Here is an 18520-nt window from a genome sequence, read left to right as displayed (position 1 = left end):
TTTGATACATCTAACCTCTGAGATTTAACTCACAGACCAAGTGCATTTAAACAGTACCACCGTTTCTATTCCAGAACTTATAATCAATATACACTTACACAATGAAGCAGAGTCCTTCTTGAGAAGCCAACAGTCGCCCAGCCACTCAACAAATTCCCAACATTTTGTGGAAAACGAAGACTCATTACCATGTTCACAAGATCCCACCACTGGTCCTTATCCCGAGCACACATTCCACAGTTGATCGCATTATTTCGTTGCTGAACACGTCTAAAATCAACAACAGGTATACACGAAACAAGTTTGATAACATATTTCTTACGAGCTTCATTAATATGTGAACCTGAGCAGTTTTAGGCCACTTACTGTCGTCTCAATAACCCACGTACTTATAAAGAGTTCGTTTGAGTTATACCATCGGTTTCCGGTTAACGAGCTGTTGGGACAGGATTTTACCGATCTGGTCTATGTGGACATCTTCTAGGAGTTTGTTTTGAAATGTAAAAACGTTCCAGATCTTTACCAATTCACATTCTACGATTAACACTGATTTAACATATTCAAATTATTATTAGCATTCACGCAATGGAAACATTACGCTAAACAAAAGACTGTACACTAGTTCATGGCCTACTATATGCTTCCATGCAGCGTAACAGATTCCAACGAATTAATTATCATCAATGGCAAACAGAAACAGCGGAATATCGCAGCGTCTTGTCTGAAATAAAGGTGGATGAACACACTTGTATGTGCTTACGTTCACCCAAAATTCATTATATTGAGGAAAGGCAGAGGGTGACAAAAACAACACGGTCACGAACATTGTCGTAATTTAATACTCTTTAGATATCTGTAAGAACTGACTTACTGGCAATATTTAATAATGCATCAATTCACAATATTTTGATACTATATAGACATTTTTCTTAATTTATGTGGTAGATACAGTTTATAGTATATTGATGCCACATCTCCAATTATCATATTTTGTTGCATGGTCCTCGGAATATATTTTAGACCTAAACTTGGTTTGAATCTACGGATTTTATTCTTCCATTTCAAACATTACTCACTCAATCACATATTTGAATCATCCATATGAGAGTGAAATATTGGTGACAGTGACAACAAAACATTTTGTTAAATACCAGTTTTTGCAGTTTCTCAGTAATTTATAATTATTAACAGAGGAGGTCTGTATTTATTGTCTCCAAACAATTACAGAATGCACAGGATTGTTATATTCTGCAAGACAAAAACATTTCAGAAACTTAATTTACATGTAAATTACACCACCACAACAGTAATAGTGCACTGTCAGACCTTATTAATATATATTAAATCAGTCAGCTGCTTGCTTACATGTTTCTTCTAGATTGAAGATAAATTTAATGTGGTGATATTAAAACAAAACACCACATTTGTTACAAAATTATAATTTCAGTGTACAATGACAAGTTTCATTATATTGATGGGAATTAGTAGTTAACGGATATGCAGAATGTTTCGATATATTCATTGCACATCTAGTATTTGTTATTAATTTCTTCATGGAAGTGATTCAATTTGAACATACAAATTTTTTCTGAAAATATTCTTGCTTATAGCCAATACACAAAGTAGCAAAACAGTTCAATTATGTAACATTGAGTCGGGGCATTTTGCTCTTGATCGAGAAATCCAACACATGAGTGAACAGCAGAAAAACAATTTTTTCTAGAAAACGTAACAATAAAAGCCAGGCACTGGAAGAGTACCGATAATAAACGAATGGCTTGGACATTGAAAAACTATTAACATACACACGTGCACCTGCACATGTTCTGACTTAACAACAGTTGCATGTAAACAAAATAAATCTGCAAATCTTGACACCATTCCTCTTTGATAAAACACCATTTTGAGTAATAAGTTCTGATGAAAAAGTACTTAGGGATTTCTTATTTACATTTTGACTGTTCCTAAGAACACGTCCCCGACACATTTTCAGGAATTATATAAAATGTTTGTGAATGTTGGCTAAAATAAACTTTTATCATAATACGAGCAAATGGTTCTTAACATAACCATTAACATATTACATGGCGTCCCAAAAATCTTTAGATAATCTTGTGATAATAAGGCATAATGTTTCTGAAAACAAATCTTTCAAAGAGCATGTGTATGGGGCTGGAACCAGGATCATGTCATGGATGTCAAGGGGTAAATGTGCAACTGCCTTTGTATTTACTACACTGGTTTTTCAGGATAGAAAATACCTGTCTTTTTGTAAATATAGTGACAGTTTGATACAGTATTAGAAAACAGCATTGCTTCTCAAATAAAGCAAAATTTAATCTACTGCACACATGTTGTGAACCATCTAAGCTTAATTTGTGAATTTATTGGTTATGGGCTGGATGAATGGTTTTAAATCAGTTGTTGGGTATTATTCTCAATACTATACTCAAAATAGTTTCATAGCCCAGCCATTCTCTAATCCAGTGGGTAACGGGGGGGGGGGGGGGGGGGGGGGGGGGTAACCCCTCTGAAGAGTGAAGCGACTACTCAGTTCTCTCTATTATTGAAAGTGAGTATGATTGAAGATGTGCTTACACAGAGGAATAATTTTATACATTTTTCTTCGTAACAGTTTTCTGGATTTGCCGAGATATGCCAAAAATGCTTCATCTGCAAAGGCACTAGCCCATGGAAACATCCCCAAAATGAGGGATTGCTACAATGAGAAACAATGATGAGATATGCACACAAACATTCATAGAATTTTAACCAAATGTTTGAATTATCTTTGGCCTCATGCTGTCCTCCAAGACCACAACATAAACTTTTTACCTTAACATACCTTATTGTGAACCAACATAAATAAATACCCATACTTATTTGACTAAACAAAGCAGTGCTTTGGAGCAGCTTAAAAACAGTCTACTTACACATTCAGTATAAAATGCCATGAATATAACATCAGATTCCACTTTAAGCACATTCCACAGCTTCTGCATGAGCCAAACTTATCAGTTTGTACATAATTTCAACACATATCCAAGTTTATCAACACCATACTTGTAACCCACTACAAAATTATGAGTGTAGTCTACTGTGACTGGTGCTGGTTAATTATAAAGAAACATCCCTCCTTAATACAATCACTGCAAAGAAATTTTGACTGAAACACTCTGTCAAACAAATGATATGTGAACACATCTTCCTAAAATTTCCCTACCAGAATAACAGATAGGAAGGTGTGTTCCTTTAACAACACAACATTATAAGTTTTCCCAATTTCTCTTCTCTAAAATTTCAGAAGCATCATCCCTGGAATATGACTATGGTATGTTGTACAGGAGATGTGGCAATTATCACTTACTTTTCTGACTTACATTCTCAAAGAATGTATATTTCTTCTTTCCTGTAACACTTTTGCCTTCTGCACTGTCTGTATGACATAACATACAATGTCAAAAAACAATCTTTCAAAGTCAAGATCTCTGTAATATTTCTATGACAAAACTTTTATTCTTAATTTACTTCTCACCTGTTCAAGATATAAGAAGTACAATGGGCAGATTCATGAAATAACACAGATTCTGTTCATGTTATAAACTGTAATCCATATTAATTTTAAACTGCATTAGAATGAGTTTCCTTCACGAAAGAACCATTTCCTCACTAGAATTTCAATTTTTTTTTAAAAAAAAAAAACAACTTGCAGCCAAGAGCATTATATTTTAGTCTGCTTTCATGATTTCTGAACACAAAGTAATGCAAGTAATTTTTTTTTCAAAACACTTTATAACACACAAAATCATCTGCATATAAACAGTTTCATTATTATCTCAAGCTATCTACAGCTTTGCTTGGATGTTCTAATGTGCGTGGCAGACCAAAGTTCTCACTTCCGCAAACTGTTGAGCTTGTTTGTTAACAGATTAACAGAACTGCCTGAATCTGAGCCTGTATATGACAAAAATATCACTGCTAAACTCACAAACAGAAATATTTCCCACTTCACCATCATAAATGTCAGGAGTCCCTTCACAGGCAAGGAATATCTTAAATTAGTTCAGGATTAAAATCAGGTTCTCAGGAAGGACTCCGCTGTATGTTACACGATCACAAAACAATAACAGGCCAATACTACAAATTGCATAAAACATCTGTGATCACAATTACTTGCAAACTAACACACGAAAATACATTTTATAAGCAATGCAAGAGAAGTATAAAATAAATCTAACGGAGGTAGTATGTCAATGCGCTACTGAAAAGAACATCAAATTATTGCAAAGAATGAAAGAAACCTGAACCCTTTTTTACCAACAAAATTTCAACTAATGCTAATTAACAAATTAATATAATATATTTATAGAAATTTTTTTAGTCCAGAGTTAATGCAGAATAATACGGGAATTGGTTGATATACTTTATGAAATATGCTTTAGAAAAGAAGAACAAATTTTCAGAAGTTCTTTGTAATGAATTTAACTACAAGTTTCAATTCTGTTTATTGTTATGCATCACAGGAAACCTTTGATCCATAAGTAAATAGGTACACAACTGATAAATTTGTTATTAACATCTCAGGTAACATTTGTATTTATGTACTCACCATGAATACCATATCACTTGAATATGACAGCTTCACATTAAGTGCCTGTTACATATTGGCTACACTTTCCTCTTTAAAAAACCAAAATTTCTACCTCCTTGTAACAGACATTTACTCATTTATAAGGACATTTAAACAGTATTCGGTAAATTTTCTGTGCATCATAAATGAAACATTCATTCTTTCCTGCATTATATGTTATATTTTAAAATCATCATACTGTATTTAATAGTCTAATGATTATTAAATGAAGATTTAATATTCATCATTAACTGAAGATTAACATAGAGGAATAACAATGGGTCTTGCTTCATTCTTATTGTGGCATGGTATTTAATTAATCATTCATATACTCACCAATGACTTGTTTATTATTAATTCAAAATCCATCACATAATTTATTAAGGAATCCATGGAGTTTATTTGTGTCTATTTTATTTACTTATTTTAGTAACTTGTAAGATGTTTAAATTTTGGATCAAGAAAGATATAATGTACACTTAAATGACTACTGTACACTACATGAACACTAATCTACTGTACAAGTCAAATTCCAAAGCAGCAAGTTTGATTAGCTTTGAATGAGGTTATAAATTTCCTCTTCACTCAAATCAATCACAATACTCTAAGTGGTAGAATAGTAATTTATGTACTAAATAATGCTTGTTTGGGTAAAACAATGTTGAGAACTGTAGGAGCTTCAAACAGGATTGTGATGGAAGACAATGACCATGGCTGATACATCAAATGCACAGACACCAACAGATGAAAGTGATCTTCATGTATCATTTCTAGTTACATGAGAATGGAAGTGTCTATTTGTATCTTTCAGTCCACTTTGTATTGCTAAAGAAAGGAAGAGAGACATTGTACACTTCAATGAGGTTATGTTTGTAACCATTCAGGTACTGGAAATTTGATAAAGGAAATTAAGCATGAAATTTCTACCACAACATTTTCACAGGTGGCAAAGTGGTCGGTAATCAATCAAGAAATTCATGTGAAAGTATTTCTCTAAGCTTTCTCAATGTCTTATTTAACAAACCGAAACAATTTTAATTCATATAGAGATAAAACTGAAAATCGCAATTCATCAAAACTTAACAATGAACATATTTCTACCATTTGTTTCTAAAAACTGTACTGTCAGTTATGCTTAATCTGCTACTCCATAGTGATGAAAATGAAACACATTTCCACCTGAACTAATGGCTCTATTGCACAAGGACAAGATAAACTGTGAAAGATTAAACACTGAGAGAAAATTAAACTCCTTACCAATAAAATCAATTCGGAAGATAAAACCAGGTAAACAAAAACGTATAAAAGAAGCAAAGCATAAAACACATATTGGGCAAATTCACTCTCAGATAAATATTCCCCTATTTATGTCATCTATGGAATTCCTGACTGGTTCTGCAACAAATGATGTTTACACATTTCTTATAGGTCATATGTAGTGGTAATATAAATAATAACAGATATGAACACAATGAGGAACCATACTTGCAATTACTGAGCACAGTTGTTAACCAGGTGAATGACTCCAACAGAGTACCGATGTGATATTAATCACATTCATTGCGAGGCTGGCACGAATCACTGCATACACGTAAATTCAGACTAAAAGGACTTCTTTGAAGTCTCCATGAGAAATACGAAGTACAGCATGTATTACAACAACCATGCAGATGAATTTAAAAAATATAACAGAATGATAGTATTACCAATATTCAATTAGAAGTGCAACATGTATTAGTAATTAAATTATAAAAGGCACTACAGAAATTAGAGAGTAATTGTAGGTATATGCAGAAATAATAAGACCTGAGAGCTCATGCTCATAGAGAGCAAGACATAATGGAGTAGTTTGGAATAGCACATCCTGTGATGCCACTGACAGAAACAATCTTCTGTGCTCTTTCATTAAAAATCAAGTATTCATGTACAAGCTTCAAAATAAATGAAATATGGGTAAAAAAAAAAAGTACTACGAGCTGTCTTGACGATCAGGAAGGCAGAGTTAGCATTAAATCTAAATGAAACTGCAAATTACTGACAAATAAATATCAACTTTAAAATTGTATTTGATAACATTCTACTGTATTGAAAAAAGAAAGAGCTACTTCCTTCCCTGCTTTAAATATATATTTTATATGTAACATAATTTTAAGAATGAATAATTTTGAAAAACTGCATGTTATCCATGAGTAAACACAGTAACTTCTGCACAAGACACATTTCCACAAACAAATGGTGGAAAACAGAAAACCTGTCAAAACGCCTGTTAACTTTAAGTACTGTACATACAAAGTACTTAAGAGGACCAAAAAAAATTAAAGCTGAATGCCAATTATATAGAAGAATCACTGGTGTTCCATACCTACAGCCTGTTAAACTACTAATTTCAATAGACTTCCACAATTCAAAGCCTAGATGTTATCAAGATGCGTACACTGAATGAAGAGCGTCTTTGTAAATGCCCTGTATGAAAAATATCACAGGAATGAAACAATACCAACCTGTCAAACATAAGAATTAAACAAACAAGCTGTGTAAAGACAAAAATTGCTATAACCACAAAATAAAACTTTGTAAATGGCCCAGTTTTACAGAATTCATGTGATGTAACCTCGATGCACAATTAAACACTGTGCAGAAAAACCACATATTTAAGAAACTTGGCCTCCGAATTCTATATACAATTCAATTCAAACCACTGAAATACATAAAAATTGGACACACAAACTTCAGATGTCAAGACGTGATACATTTAATTGTGAAATTCCACAGCAGCAGCTGCAGTAGTGATAGTGGTCATAGCAGCAGCAGCAGTAAAATAATAATAATCATAATAATAATGATAACATTCATTCTAAATGTCATTATAAACACAGATAACAAGTGACTAGTTGCCAGTGACAAACATGCAATGAGTCCCAATACAAATTCTAAGCAACAGACAACTTTGAGAATATGAATGCATTATATTATATACAGTATCTCCCCCTCTCGGCCCAACTTGTTCCTACTGTGCGATAATAATAATAATAATGAATACAGGAAGAAAAACATCCACAGGCAAATATTTTTAATATGCAATTAAATTCTTCTGTAAAAATTAACTACTATGAAACAAAAAGGATTCTTATAAATTATGGCATTGCTAAAATAATTCCTAAATAATTAAGATATAAATAGAAGAGTGTACATACACATACTGCTACCTTTGTTAGTCTTACCTTCTTTTTTATTTAAAATAACACTGCTTTATGAATGAACAAATTCATGAACAGATAGATCTAGCACACAGACGGACTCCTCAAAACTATAAATTCATCTAACGACATTGCATGATGTATCTGGACAAAATACTTCCACAAAAGTCTGATTCATGCAGTATAAAGTACACTGTACTAATCATCACTTCCTGTCAAAGTGGTGGTACAGAAGCCTTAACATCACAATATTCTCACACCTGCAGCGCATCTAGAGGTGCGCTGCATTAGTTCCAAACACCTGGCTGTTCAAATCAATGAGCAGATTCCTGCATCTCTCCAACTGGGGTAGCTCTCAGTTGAACAGGACAGAATTTGGATCCTCGTTGTCCATCTGCTTCACATGTCGAAGAACATCCTTCTTTGTGATGACACCGAGCAATCGGCTAAACAGACGAACAGCCAAAGCAAGAGGTGATAGATGTAATAAGCCGAGTCTCTTGGCACACTGGGTTTAGAAGTTTTACAAATTTTTTTTATTTAAATACAAGGTGTTAAATAAACTGCATAATACAGCAAACTGAATTTCCCACTATAAGTTTACTTCCGTCTGAAAAAACATGAGATGCAATGCAGATATAATACATTCTAAAGATATGAACTAGACTGAGCTAGGTCAGGATGCCGTTCAGTGAAGAAACTTTTAACCCTTACGAACAATTAATTTCCTGATCAAACAAACGGCTATAATGTGCATCTTTCTGTGTTACTCTTACCCATTATGTGTGACAAGCGTCTGTCGCAGCCCCAGCTTGCGGAACATATCCACCACTGTCTCCATGGGGGTCTGATCAGTCATGGTGATGGGTGCCATGTCCAGAATCTTCTTCAGTTTCAGTGGTGGAGGACCTGATGCTTGGGGTGGAACGGAGTTCACAAACAGGACGAGGGACTGCCCACAGATTCCTTCAAGTGTGCGCTTTGCATTTGCTGTAGTACATTCACATATCCATCAGACATGAACACAGAAAGCTACCATGAAAACACATCACAGGGAACTTCCTCCTGAGACAAGACATCAGATGTAAATATAGAAAAATGCATGATTGTCAAGTGATCCCTTGTTACGTGAGCTCCAGTTTCTCCCTCTCTCTTTAAACATCAATCATGTGACTGACACATGCTAAACATGATCACAGCTGACCATGGGAAAGAAGGCAAGAGGGTCTAATGTTACACTGGGCCCTTCATTCTTACAAACTGCACAATATCAATTTTAAGTTAATGTTTAATAATTATACACAACACTGATAAAATACAGAATTTCCAGTACCACTTTCAAGTGACAAAAAGATGAACTTAAGTAAAAACATTGTTTTCCCTGAAGATTTGCCCCCATGAAGTGGAGTCATCTTATATTCAAAATTTGTTTTTATACTTTGGTATGGGGTGGGGAAGCTTTTCATGTTGGAACGTCACATTAATTTAGCTGTAATCAAATAAGGCCGCATTCAAGAAACTTCAATTAGATATACTTAAAAATGTACATTATTTTGTAAAAATCTAACTATGTACTTATAAGGTAGTATACTTGCGTCATATTGTGAATTAGGTTAATATTTTAATATTTATATATATTTATTTTAAATATTTTATTATCTTATTAAAAATTGTGATTTGACGGAAAATATTAAAATACTATGTACTTAATAATTTCAAAAAATGAAAACTATTTGTTAATTTTAAAGTTTAATCTTTTAATGACTTTGTTGTGTCTGATTTTTGTTTGAAAGCATTTGAATATTTGGTTGCAGCATGGAGGTCCACAGTTTCAGTTGATCCTAGGATTTGTTCTGTAAAAATTTGGATTCAGTCTAAAGGCCGCACTTAAGGACCTAGAAGGCCACAGGTTCCCCACCCCTGGTACAGACAGTATGATGTTTCTTGAGTTGTTTTACTTATAGTAACTGCTTATTTCTTCCATTCTTACCTATGGCAAGATTGAGATCACGACGAAGCACAAAGCCCACCAGGTACTGTGATTCTCTGGATACCACCACAGGGAAGCCATTGTGTTCTGTCTCTTTCAGCAAAATTTCTACATCATCCACAGTCATAGAGTCTTGAGTCAGCACACTCAGCGGCTCACTGTGCCTGAAAAAGCACGTACTCTGTTAACAGCCATTACTGCCACAGCCACATTCATGATTCATCTGAGAAACTGCGTATGTTACATAATGCCAAACAAGATGTGAATATAATCATGAAAGGAAGCTACGATGGTCTATCAGTATTTAACAGTAACATCCCTGAAGGATTGATGACTGTAAACTTTCAATTATACAATTTGGAAGCAATTTTAAATAATACCATCATATGAAGAAAATGTGTATTATACAAAACGTCAAGGTTACATACAATTTCTGACATACTTTATCATCTATCTGGTTAAAAAGTAATGTGATAAAGTTTTGCAACAAATTTGTTTTATTAAAATCAATCCAGACTGTCATTAGTGCATTCTTATGTGTGAAATTGAATAAACAGGGTAAATTCTCGCACTGTTCCCAAATACACCTACAAAGATACCTGGACAATAAGGCCAGAACTGCAGGATATAAAGGCAGCAGGTTTCTAGTTATAATGCATGTGTATCTGTATCTAATGCCTACAGGTATGATATCTGCTCATCCAGGCAAAGGTGCAGAATCTATTACCGAGGAGGTGTCATCCATAGGACAGAATCTATTACACGCAACAATAGTTTGATCATAACAATAAAATTAAATAAGATGAACCTACGGCTTAACATGGACTTTGAATATTGATTACGGCTCAGTGTTCCTCACATTCAAAAACTCGTAACTTTGGTAGACCTGACCGAGGACCGAACCCAGAAACCTCTCAATGAGTCTAGTGTCTTACTGTGAGACCAACAGGATCCCTCTAGCCAGCAGCAAAGGTACGAAACATGATATCCAAGGAAAGAATGTGCTACATAATTCGCAAGGAAATTGTGATCTGTTGTCTGTGGGATGATCATCACCATGAACTCGGGCATTTATCATGCATCGAGCATTATGAATAGATTGTATTATCTTAAATGCTGTTACATTCAGTGTCACCACCTGTACAAAGTCAAATTTTACACTTTTCTTCACACAACGAGAATTTAAATTACAGAAATTAAATTACAGAATTATGGCTAGGAAACAACCAGAGAAATTTTGAGATATATCTGCTAATTACCTTTAGTGGAAGATCAAAATATTGGTTCATAACTTATACCTGTCAAACAGAACTAGCTTAAAGCTCGGTCTTTACCTAGTGACAGACAAATCTTAGTCCTAAAAAACCTGGTAACATTTTACGAAAAAGAATGGCTTCATAAAGACTTTATACTACAAACTGAGGCTTACTTGGGCTGCATGACATCTGCTGCAAGAGAGGTATGAGCAAATTCTTCTTTGCTGTCAAGGAAAGGGTAGCCGTTGAGCTCAATGTGAGCATCATATATACCCTGTCGACCCAGAGCATCTCCCACCCACTTGCTGGCCATGGCAGCTGCCATCAGTGGCACGATATAGCGCACGCCTCCAGTAAGCTCAAACATTATCACCACCAAAGACACTGTGACAGAATCACAACATATGCTCATTGAACACATCAAAGTCTTTCATAATTTCTATCTCGGTCACTGACGAAAGGAAATATTTAAAATATGATTATATTAAAAGGTTCATTATTATTGCAACAAAAGCCTGTCAGTGGACTCTTACATAAGTCAATTCAACAAAAATTCAGTCTGGTCTGTGAGTTGTTACCAAACACTTTACACATTAAAACACAAACCTGTCATCCTGGTGACACCGCCCAGCACAGCTGCTGCTCCCACCATGGCATACAAGCCAGGGGTGATACAGTCATCTCCAGTGGAACACTCCCCACTAAACAGCCAAATATGTGGATAATTGTAAGCAAGCTGCTCCATACCGATGCCCACAATCCGACCCATTATGGCACCCAGACAAAGACTGGGGATAAACAGACCACATGGTGCCTTGAAGCCGAATGTGAAGATCGTTGCCACCAACTTGAATATAAGAGCCAGAACAAGGAGCCACACTGCTTTGTAAACCCCTGGACCAGCTGCTGCTTTTTCAATGGCAGAATTTACGTCTGTGAAGTTACGGTTGTAATCACTGCAATGGAATAAAATGTTCAAGTCATAACAAGGAGATAAATTACAGACACATAAAGAAAATTCATCTCATGCCCAACCGTGGCATCATGAGGGTTAAATGGGGGACTGAAGATAAAGTTCTATGCATCCTTAGACTCTTGCCTGATCTTGGCAGGATTCCCTATTTATTATGATTATAATACAATTTTTTGTTTTTCATAGACAGTACATGAACATGTTTAATTAATTTCCAACAGCTGTGTTTAATCATGTCATTTGCCTTGACACCTTACTGAAGGTGAACTAGGAGGGAGGGACGTTAGTATGTCACCCTCTGTACATACTTGGTTAAGCATCAAAGCCCAATTATAACATCTGCTGTATGCACACTATATGCAATGTGTTTTTTTTTTATTATTTGTAGTGTTCTGTCTGACGACAGGTCCATATGAACAGGATCCTTCCATCCTTTTCTCGGACTGGGACCTGTTCATATACGTTCTTGGCAGATGATCCAGAAGTGGTTTGCCATTGCCTTCTTCTGTGTGTGAATGGAGTAATTGTAGGGATGCCACGGAGAAACCGGGGAAGCCCCCGGAGGAAAACTCCGTGTTGCCTAGACCACGATCTTGCCCAACACAAGTTATAAATTCGGGCACCGCCGGGAATCGAACCCGAGACCCCAGGATTACAAGGCCAGCGTTCTAACCGCTAGACCACCATGGCAGATATGCAATGTGTGTGTAACAATAAATCAAATAGGACTGTGCAGAAACTTTTGACCAGTGGATAGATGCTTTACAACCCTGTTGCACAAATCAAACCATAACAAGCCAAGCCAAAATCACTACTATGAAGTGCAGATGCCAAGAAACTGATATAAATAATTACAGTAGATCCTAAACCTGCGGTGAATTAAAAAATAGTGTGGCTGTTTTACAGGGACTGACAATTAACGATACCCCTACTGCTTCCTCCTGCAAGAAAGGAGAAAGTTTTGAAGTTCAAGTTTATTATTTTACTTTATGGTTGATACAGGTCACACAAATGATGTTGCCAAATAACGACTGTATCCTGTATCTTCCCATGTGCAACATTTTGTTACCCAAACTGAATCCTCAAACATGACATCCATCTGGCTTCTTAAGCAAAACTTTTAGGAAAAAAAGGTGCGTAAGTAATTTTGATAAATATGGTAATTCAATCATCTGGAGAAGGAATATGAAAGTTCAAGGTTCAATACTTCTAACATAAAAACACGAAAAACCAGCCTCCTAAATCCAATCCATATTACCACTACATCATGATTAATATACTATCTCTCCAACTCCATCCCATATTGGTTTTCTAATTTGTTGTTCCAAGAAATCTACATTAATTTCCTGTTTCGCTATTTCAGCTACATATGGACACAACTTACAGATGACATAAATTTGATTCAGTAAAATATACCGTTAGGAGAGCACTATATATACTACCTACCAGAGATTGTCCGAGTTTGAGACACCACATTGGCTGAAGAGCAAGAAGATAAGCTGACTCGTGTTCATCCGAGTGTACGGATTTGGATACGCTATAACTGCCGTGATCACGGCAATGACTAGCACTTCAGTCACTGGATACTGACCCAGCTTGGAAACCTTGCGGTAGCGGCACCAATACAAGTTAGCCTTAATGAATATAGTAGCTACCACACCCTGTTAACAGAAATTACACACTATATAAGTGTTTATGTGCACTATTGCCATCTCAGTGAATGCAATTAAAACATTCTATGATTAGTTCTGTAACCTATGTAACACTCACCCCCATAATTCCCAAGGCAACAAATGGAACTAGTTCAAAGAATATCCATGGTTTATTATATTCCACGTAGAAGAGAACAGAATGTTCATTTCCAAATGGATTTATTGAGCGGAGGATGAAAGCTGCCACCAAAGCACAAAAGAATGACCGCCATAAAGTCTTAAGTGGGAAGTAATAGCTGACCTGAAAAAAATTATAATAAATACAACAACAAATATTTAAATACATTTTGAGATTAAAATTACTTCTAGTAACTTAACACACTAAGAACCACCACTGCATGTTTTAAAAAAGATCATGTGTCAGCTGTTGAAATAATGCATCCAAACTTGTGCCAAGATTTCCATAATACTGTCAAACCACACATTAATTTTTTTGGCAAAAGATGGAGGAAAGTGATCAGCTTTATGGTTTGGACTTTAGACCTGAATAAAATAAGGTGTGGGGTTGTGAACTGGATTAATGTAACTTGGGATAGGGTCCACAGACAATGTTATAACATGTAAGACTTGAGGTTCTCACAGCGGTGATGAATATCGCCCTGATGACGGAGGCAGTATGACCTCTGAAACGTTGGTTAACATCGACCAGACTACACAGCGCAATAACCCAGAAGACAGAAATCTTCAATGTTATAACACTTCAGGTTTCTTACAGAGGCAGGGAGTTTCTCGACTGCTTCTCCGTACAATTAGTTAAGACATGGCCATCAGGAATTTGCTAACAAAGTTTCAATAAAGATTACCCACAAAACTGCAGACACACTACTTCCAAATCATACTCACTTCCTCCAAACTGAACAGCACTCCTCCAATAGGAGAACCAAATGCTACAGAGACGCCAGCTGCAGCTGCCGCCGACAGAATCTCCCTTTTCTTAGCCTCATTTCGGCCATATTTTGGGAACAAATACGACAGTATGTTACCTGACAACCAAAAGGTTAACTTGGCATTAATACGTGCACGAGCAAATGGCAAATCACATTTGAAATCAGTACAATAAGGTCAATAACAATTGTCTTCTAATGTCGCCAGTCAATGAGGTAAGATTGTCAATATGATAGTGGTCTACTTTCTAGAATGACTGAGTGATGATGATACAAATTAACAAGGACTTTCAGTGCACGAGTGCATAGGTGGAGGGACGGTATTTTCTACATTCAGAAAGTTCTGATTTGTCACTTGTGAAAATCAGGGGAAGACATGTATAAAAATGTACACTGGATCCAACCAGTATTAAAACCGACACCTGACACTAGAATAAAATTACTTATAAGACAAATTCAGCAACATACTAACACACATTTCTGTATGCTTTGCATATTAACTAACTACATGGCATTGGATCCTTCTTGAGAAAATTACAGTTGGTCAACAGTTGGGCCAAGACATTCCCTACTTTCAAGAATTTTAATGTTAATTAGCATATTTACAAGAACCTGAACCAAATATATACTCTCTTGCCCAGTTTAAGATAAATTTTAATGATATGTCTAGTTTTCATGAGTTTTTCCTTCAGGTTTAACAACCAAAATATTGTATGCATTGCTCATGTCATCATCCTCAATCTAGTCAAACTAATATTTTTTAACCCAAAACCTCCCAAATACAAACCAGGAATGCCAACCACTCAACCAAGACATTCACAAATATGATGTTTCTTTATAACAAGATACACATAAATTTTATTTTTAAAATTATTGTGGCATTCATAATCCATTGTCCTAATTTAATTAAAAACAACATTTCAGAAGCTGGAATCTGCTTCTCTTATCATGCAACAATAAAGGAAAAAAGAGCGGAAAACCATGTGCTGAGTCCCCTGATTGAGACTGTCTCAGACCTGGACAGAATCACCGGCATGCCAGGGAACACACATCGGGCCAGTTTACTGTACGTAACAACCGCCGCCGCCGCCACCACCACCATGGGCCAGACTGTATACAGGGCTGGCGACAATCACAGAGTTTCATTAGGGATGTAATTTGCAAATGTGAAACTTAAATCATCACAGAAGCATTTAATCGTTTCTTTCGCAACTCAGTCTGAAATATCAAATCATACACACTCTAACAAGAATACAGTAGGCCAGAATGGCCAAATTACTCTTTAGGCTCCTAGCTGTTGCCATTACTTGAAACAACCATCCAAACATGCTCAACGCTCATTTCAATCTTACCGATACAGCACGCAATGTGGACCATTGGTCCTTCTTTTCCGAGACTGAGACCTGCTGACACAGAGAGCATGATGCCAACAGACTTGATGATGAGAGTCCACTTGCCAAGGTAACCTCTGATGATGAATCCACTGAGGATTGTTTTAATCTGTAATAAAGGTATATAAAGTTGTGTACATTACACCCCAGACAAAACATCTCTAAAATTCTAAGACATGTTATTACATAGATACATATACGAGGCGCGTCCTCAAAGTAAGTTTCCCACTCGTCCCACAGCTAGCAAACCTTATATTGCGCGAAGCGACTGTGCGTACGTGATAGAGCAATGACGTAGCATGGCGCATGCACTAACGGCACTTCCCGCATTCTCACAGTAGCATCGTTGCAGCTGTTGAAGATGGAGGTTCTTATTCCAGCTCCCGCCGATTGTGAAGTGCGGTCAGTGATAACGCTAGGCCGCACACGGCTCGACGGACAGCAAGTCTCCTGCAGGAGTTCAGCTGGGAGGTGTTTAATCATTCACTCTACAGCCCGGACCTCGCTCCCAGTGATTTCCATCTTTTCCTACACCTCAAGAAATTCCTGTCCGGTCAGCGTCAGCGTTTTGAGAATGACAGAGAGGCGGAGATGGTTGTCACACAGTGGTTCCAATCCCAGGCGGCAGACTTCTACGACACAGGTATTCAAAAGTTGGTCCCACGGTATGACCAATGTCTCAATTCCGGTGGCGAATATGTTGAAAAATAGCTGGACACTTGCTGTATCTGTTGCAATAAATATTTCCATGAAATTGTGTTTTGTTTCTGTAAACAGCCCCAGGGAAACTTACTTTGAGGACGCGCCTCGTATATTAAACTCCAATTGACATGTGAGTCATGACTTGTAATCTGTTCATTAAGAAGTGATGGCTGCAAATAAATTTCCTCTCACCAGCGTGCAGCCAGCACCTACTGAAAGAAGATGTATTTTCTTTAATAATGTTTTCCTGCAACTCCTCTTGGACTGACAACCTGTTCAGAAACTTCTTAAGTGACTTGCAAACTCAGAAATTCCGTAATGACAGTCACTGAGATCATAAACTAGTGAATAACATATCATTATTACTATTAAAAGCATCAATGAGCAAAAGAGCTGAAATCTGAATTCATCCTCCAATAACACTTTTCAATATAAAATCTATTCAACTTTTTATGACATGACAGAGGAAAGCCACTTTAATTCTGAGTGGAAAGAGTTAACTGTATTCTGTTCTTGTAATACATTTTCTCACATTCAACTGAGTGCTGCAGAGAACTTTACATGTATTTTCATGACACTTGCTTCCAATATTGGATGGTGCTGACTCTCTGAAAGGTGTTTCTGGTTCTCCTACACATCTCCATGCAACAAGTACCACAATTTCCAATTTCTCATTTTGCATGGTCCTACAATCTACACAGCTCCCCACTGGCTGTAATACAAGCAATTGTCTTAACAACACAGGCAGACAATTCTTTTCCATTGAATCGAAAGGAAAACAAGAATAACAGGACAAATTCATAACAAGCAAATCTGATTAATGCAATTCTCTTTCTACACATCAAACAAATCTCAAAGTGATGCTTCGGTAGCAGCTGTAATGAAGTTTCTGAGGTTTTCTTCAGTTTTTCCAACAAATATCAAGTTAGTAGCACTCGCACACAACCGACTTATTCTGGATGAAAACATTTTGTTGAAAGAAAAAAAAAATGAAATTGAACCAATCTGAACAACATATAGTGAGACATATATCCCAATTTTCATTACCCCAATCTGAAAACTACAAAATACTGCTTCAAACTAACAGCACTTACCTCAGGAATACCAGAACCACATGCATACGGTGCAAACATTCGCACCAGGGCAGCTGCCAGAGCAGCAAATATTAGTGCCCATACAATGTAGAACAGATATGAGATAATGTACGGTCCCACACCTTCTCTCGACTGTCTCAGCACCTCAGGCCATGTCCACCACTGTAACAACAATGTTTCATGTCTGCAACTATGCAGAAACTAGGGCTCTCATGGACAATGTACGTAACTTAGAAAGGCATTCCTCTGACTGACGACTTACCTGAGAACAATTTCCGTTATCAAATGTGGTCTCATTGGACGACCAGCAGCATTGTTCCCTGTTGAGCCAGAAGGCTTCGGGGCAGATACCATACTTGAGATCTGACATCCAACTGGCTCCAATGTCAATAACACCAGCCACCACGCCTGTGACAAGGCCAACAAACAGCACACACACCCAACCAGACCATGCATCATGTGCCCCCTTGATTAAGTCACAAATTGAATCCTGTTTCTTCTTTATGATATAACGGTGACGCATACGATCACGTGCGATATCACGCTGCCAGTCTATGGTGTGGAAATCATCATACTGGCCAATTCCAGGGATGTCATCTGAATCCCCTGAAACTAAGGTAAATACGACTTTGTTTCAGTTAACTTTATGTGGGTAGTGACAACCTCTTTGATTTCAGTTTCCAGATATGAG

General features: G+C 36.6%; 2 protein-coding genes across 11 annotated transcripts in view; both read right to left on the bottom strand.

Annotated features, from left to right (window-relative positions):
- cu (NADP/NADPH phosphatase nocturnin) overlaps window positions 1-601 on the bottom strand; it is a 43891-nt gene extending 43290 nt beyond the window's left edge. The window contains exon 1 of one of the 2 annotated variants that reach the window (XM_087361106.1): window positions 99-601. The gene's annotated coding sequence lies outside the window, so the exon portion shown is untranslated. The remainder of the gene's footprint in view (window positions 1-98) is intronic. The other variant, XM_022060147.2, reaches the window with a different exon arrangement.
- Window positions 602-816: 215 nt separating this feature from the next.
- ClC-c (chloride channel protein 3) overlaps window positions 817-18520 on the bottom strand; it is a 41840-nt gene continuing 24136 nt past the window's right edge. For all 9 annotated transcript variants that reach the window (XM_087361007.1, XM_087361003.1, XM_087360997.1 and 6 more), the window contains 11 exons: window positions 18092-18441; window positions 17830-17991; window positions 15995-16142; window positions 14602-14741; window positions 13817-13999; window positions 13493-13707; window positions 11680-12029; window positions 11247-11457; window positions 9818-9981; window positions 8604-8817; window positions 817-8273 (listed from right to left, as the gene is read on the bottom strand). In XM_087361007.1, the coding sequence (XP_087217133.1) occupies window positions 8183-8273; window positions 8604-8817; window positions 9818-9981; window positions 11247-11457; window positions 11680-12029; window positions 13493-13707; window positions 13817-13999; window positions 14602-14741; window positions 15995-16142; window positions 17830-17991; window positions 18092-18441 (2228 nt within the window). In that variant the 3' untranslated portion in view covers window positions 817-8182. The remainder of the gene's footprint in view (window positions 8274-8603; window positions 8818-9817; window positions 9982-11246; window positions 11458-11679; window positions 12030-13492; window positions 13708-13816; window positions 14000-14601; window positions 14742-15994; window positions 16143-17829; window positions 17992-18091; window positions 18442-18520) is intronic.

The sequence above is a fragment of the Zootermopsis nevadensis genome, unplaced genomic scaffold (genome assembly GCF_977971745.1).
Source record: "Zootermopsis nevadensis isolate Lab colony 2312 unplaced genomic scaffold, Znev_1.0 Znev_ptg000003l, whole genome shotgun sequence".
Taxonomy (NCBI): Eukaryota; Metazoa; Arthropoda; class Insecta; order Blattodea; family Termopsidae; genus Zootermopsis; species Zootermopsis nevadensis.
This window is presented reverse-complemented; position numbering and strand designations above follow the sequence as displayed.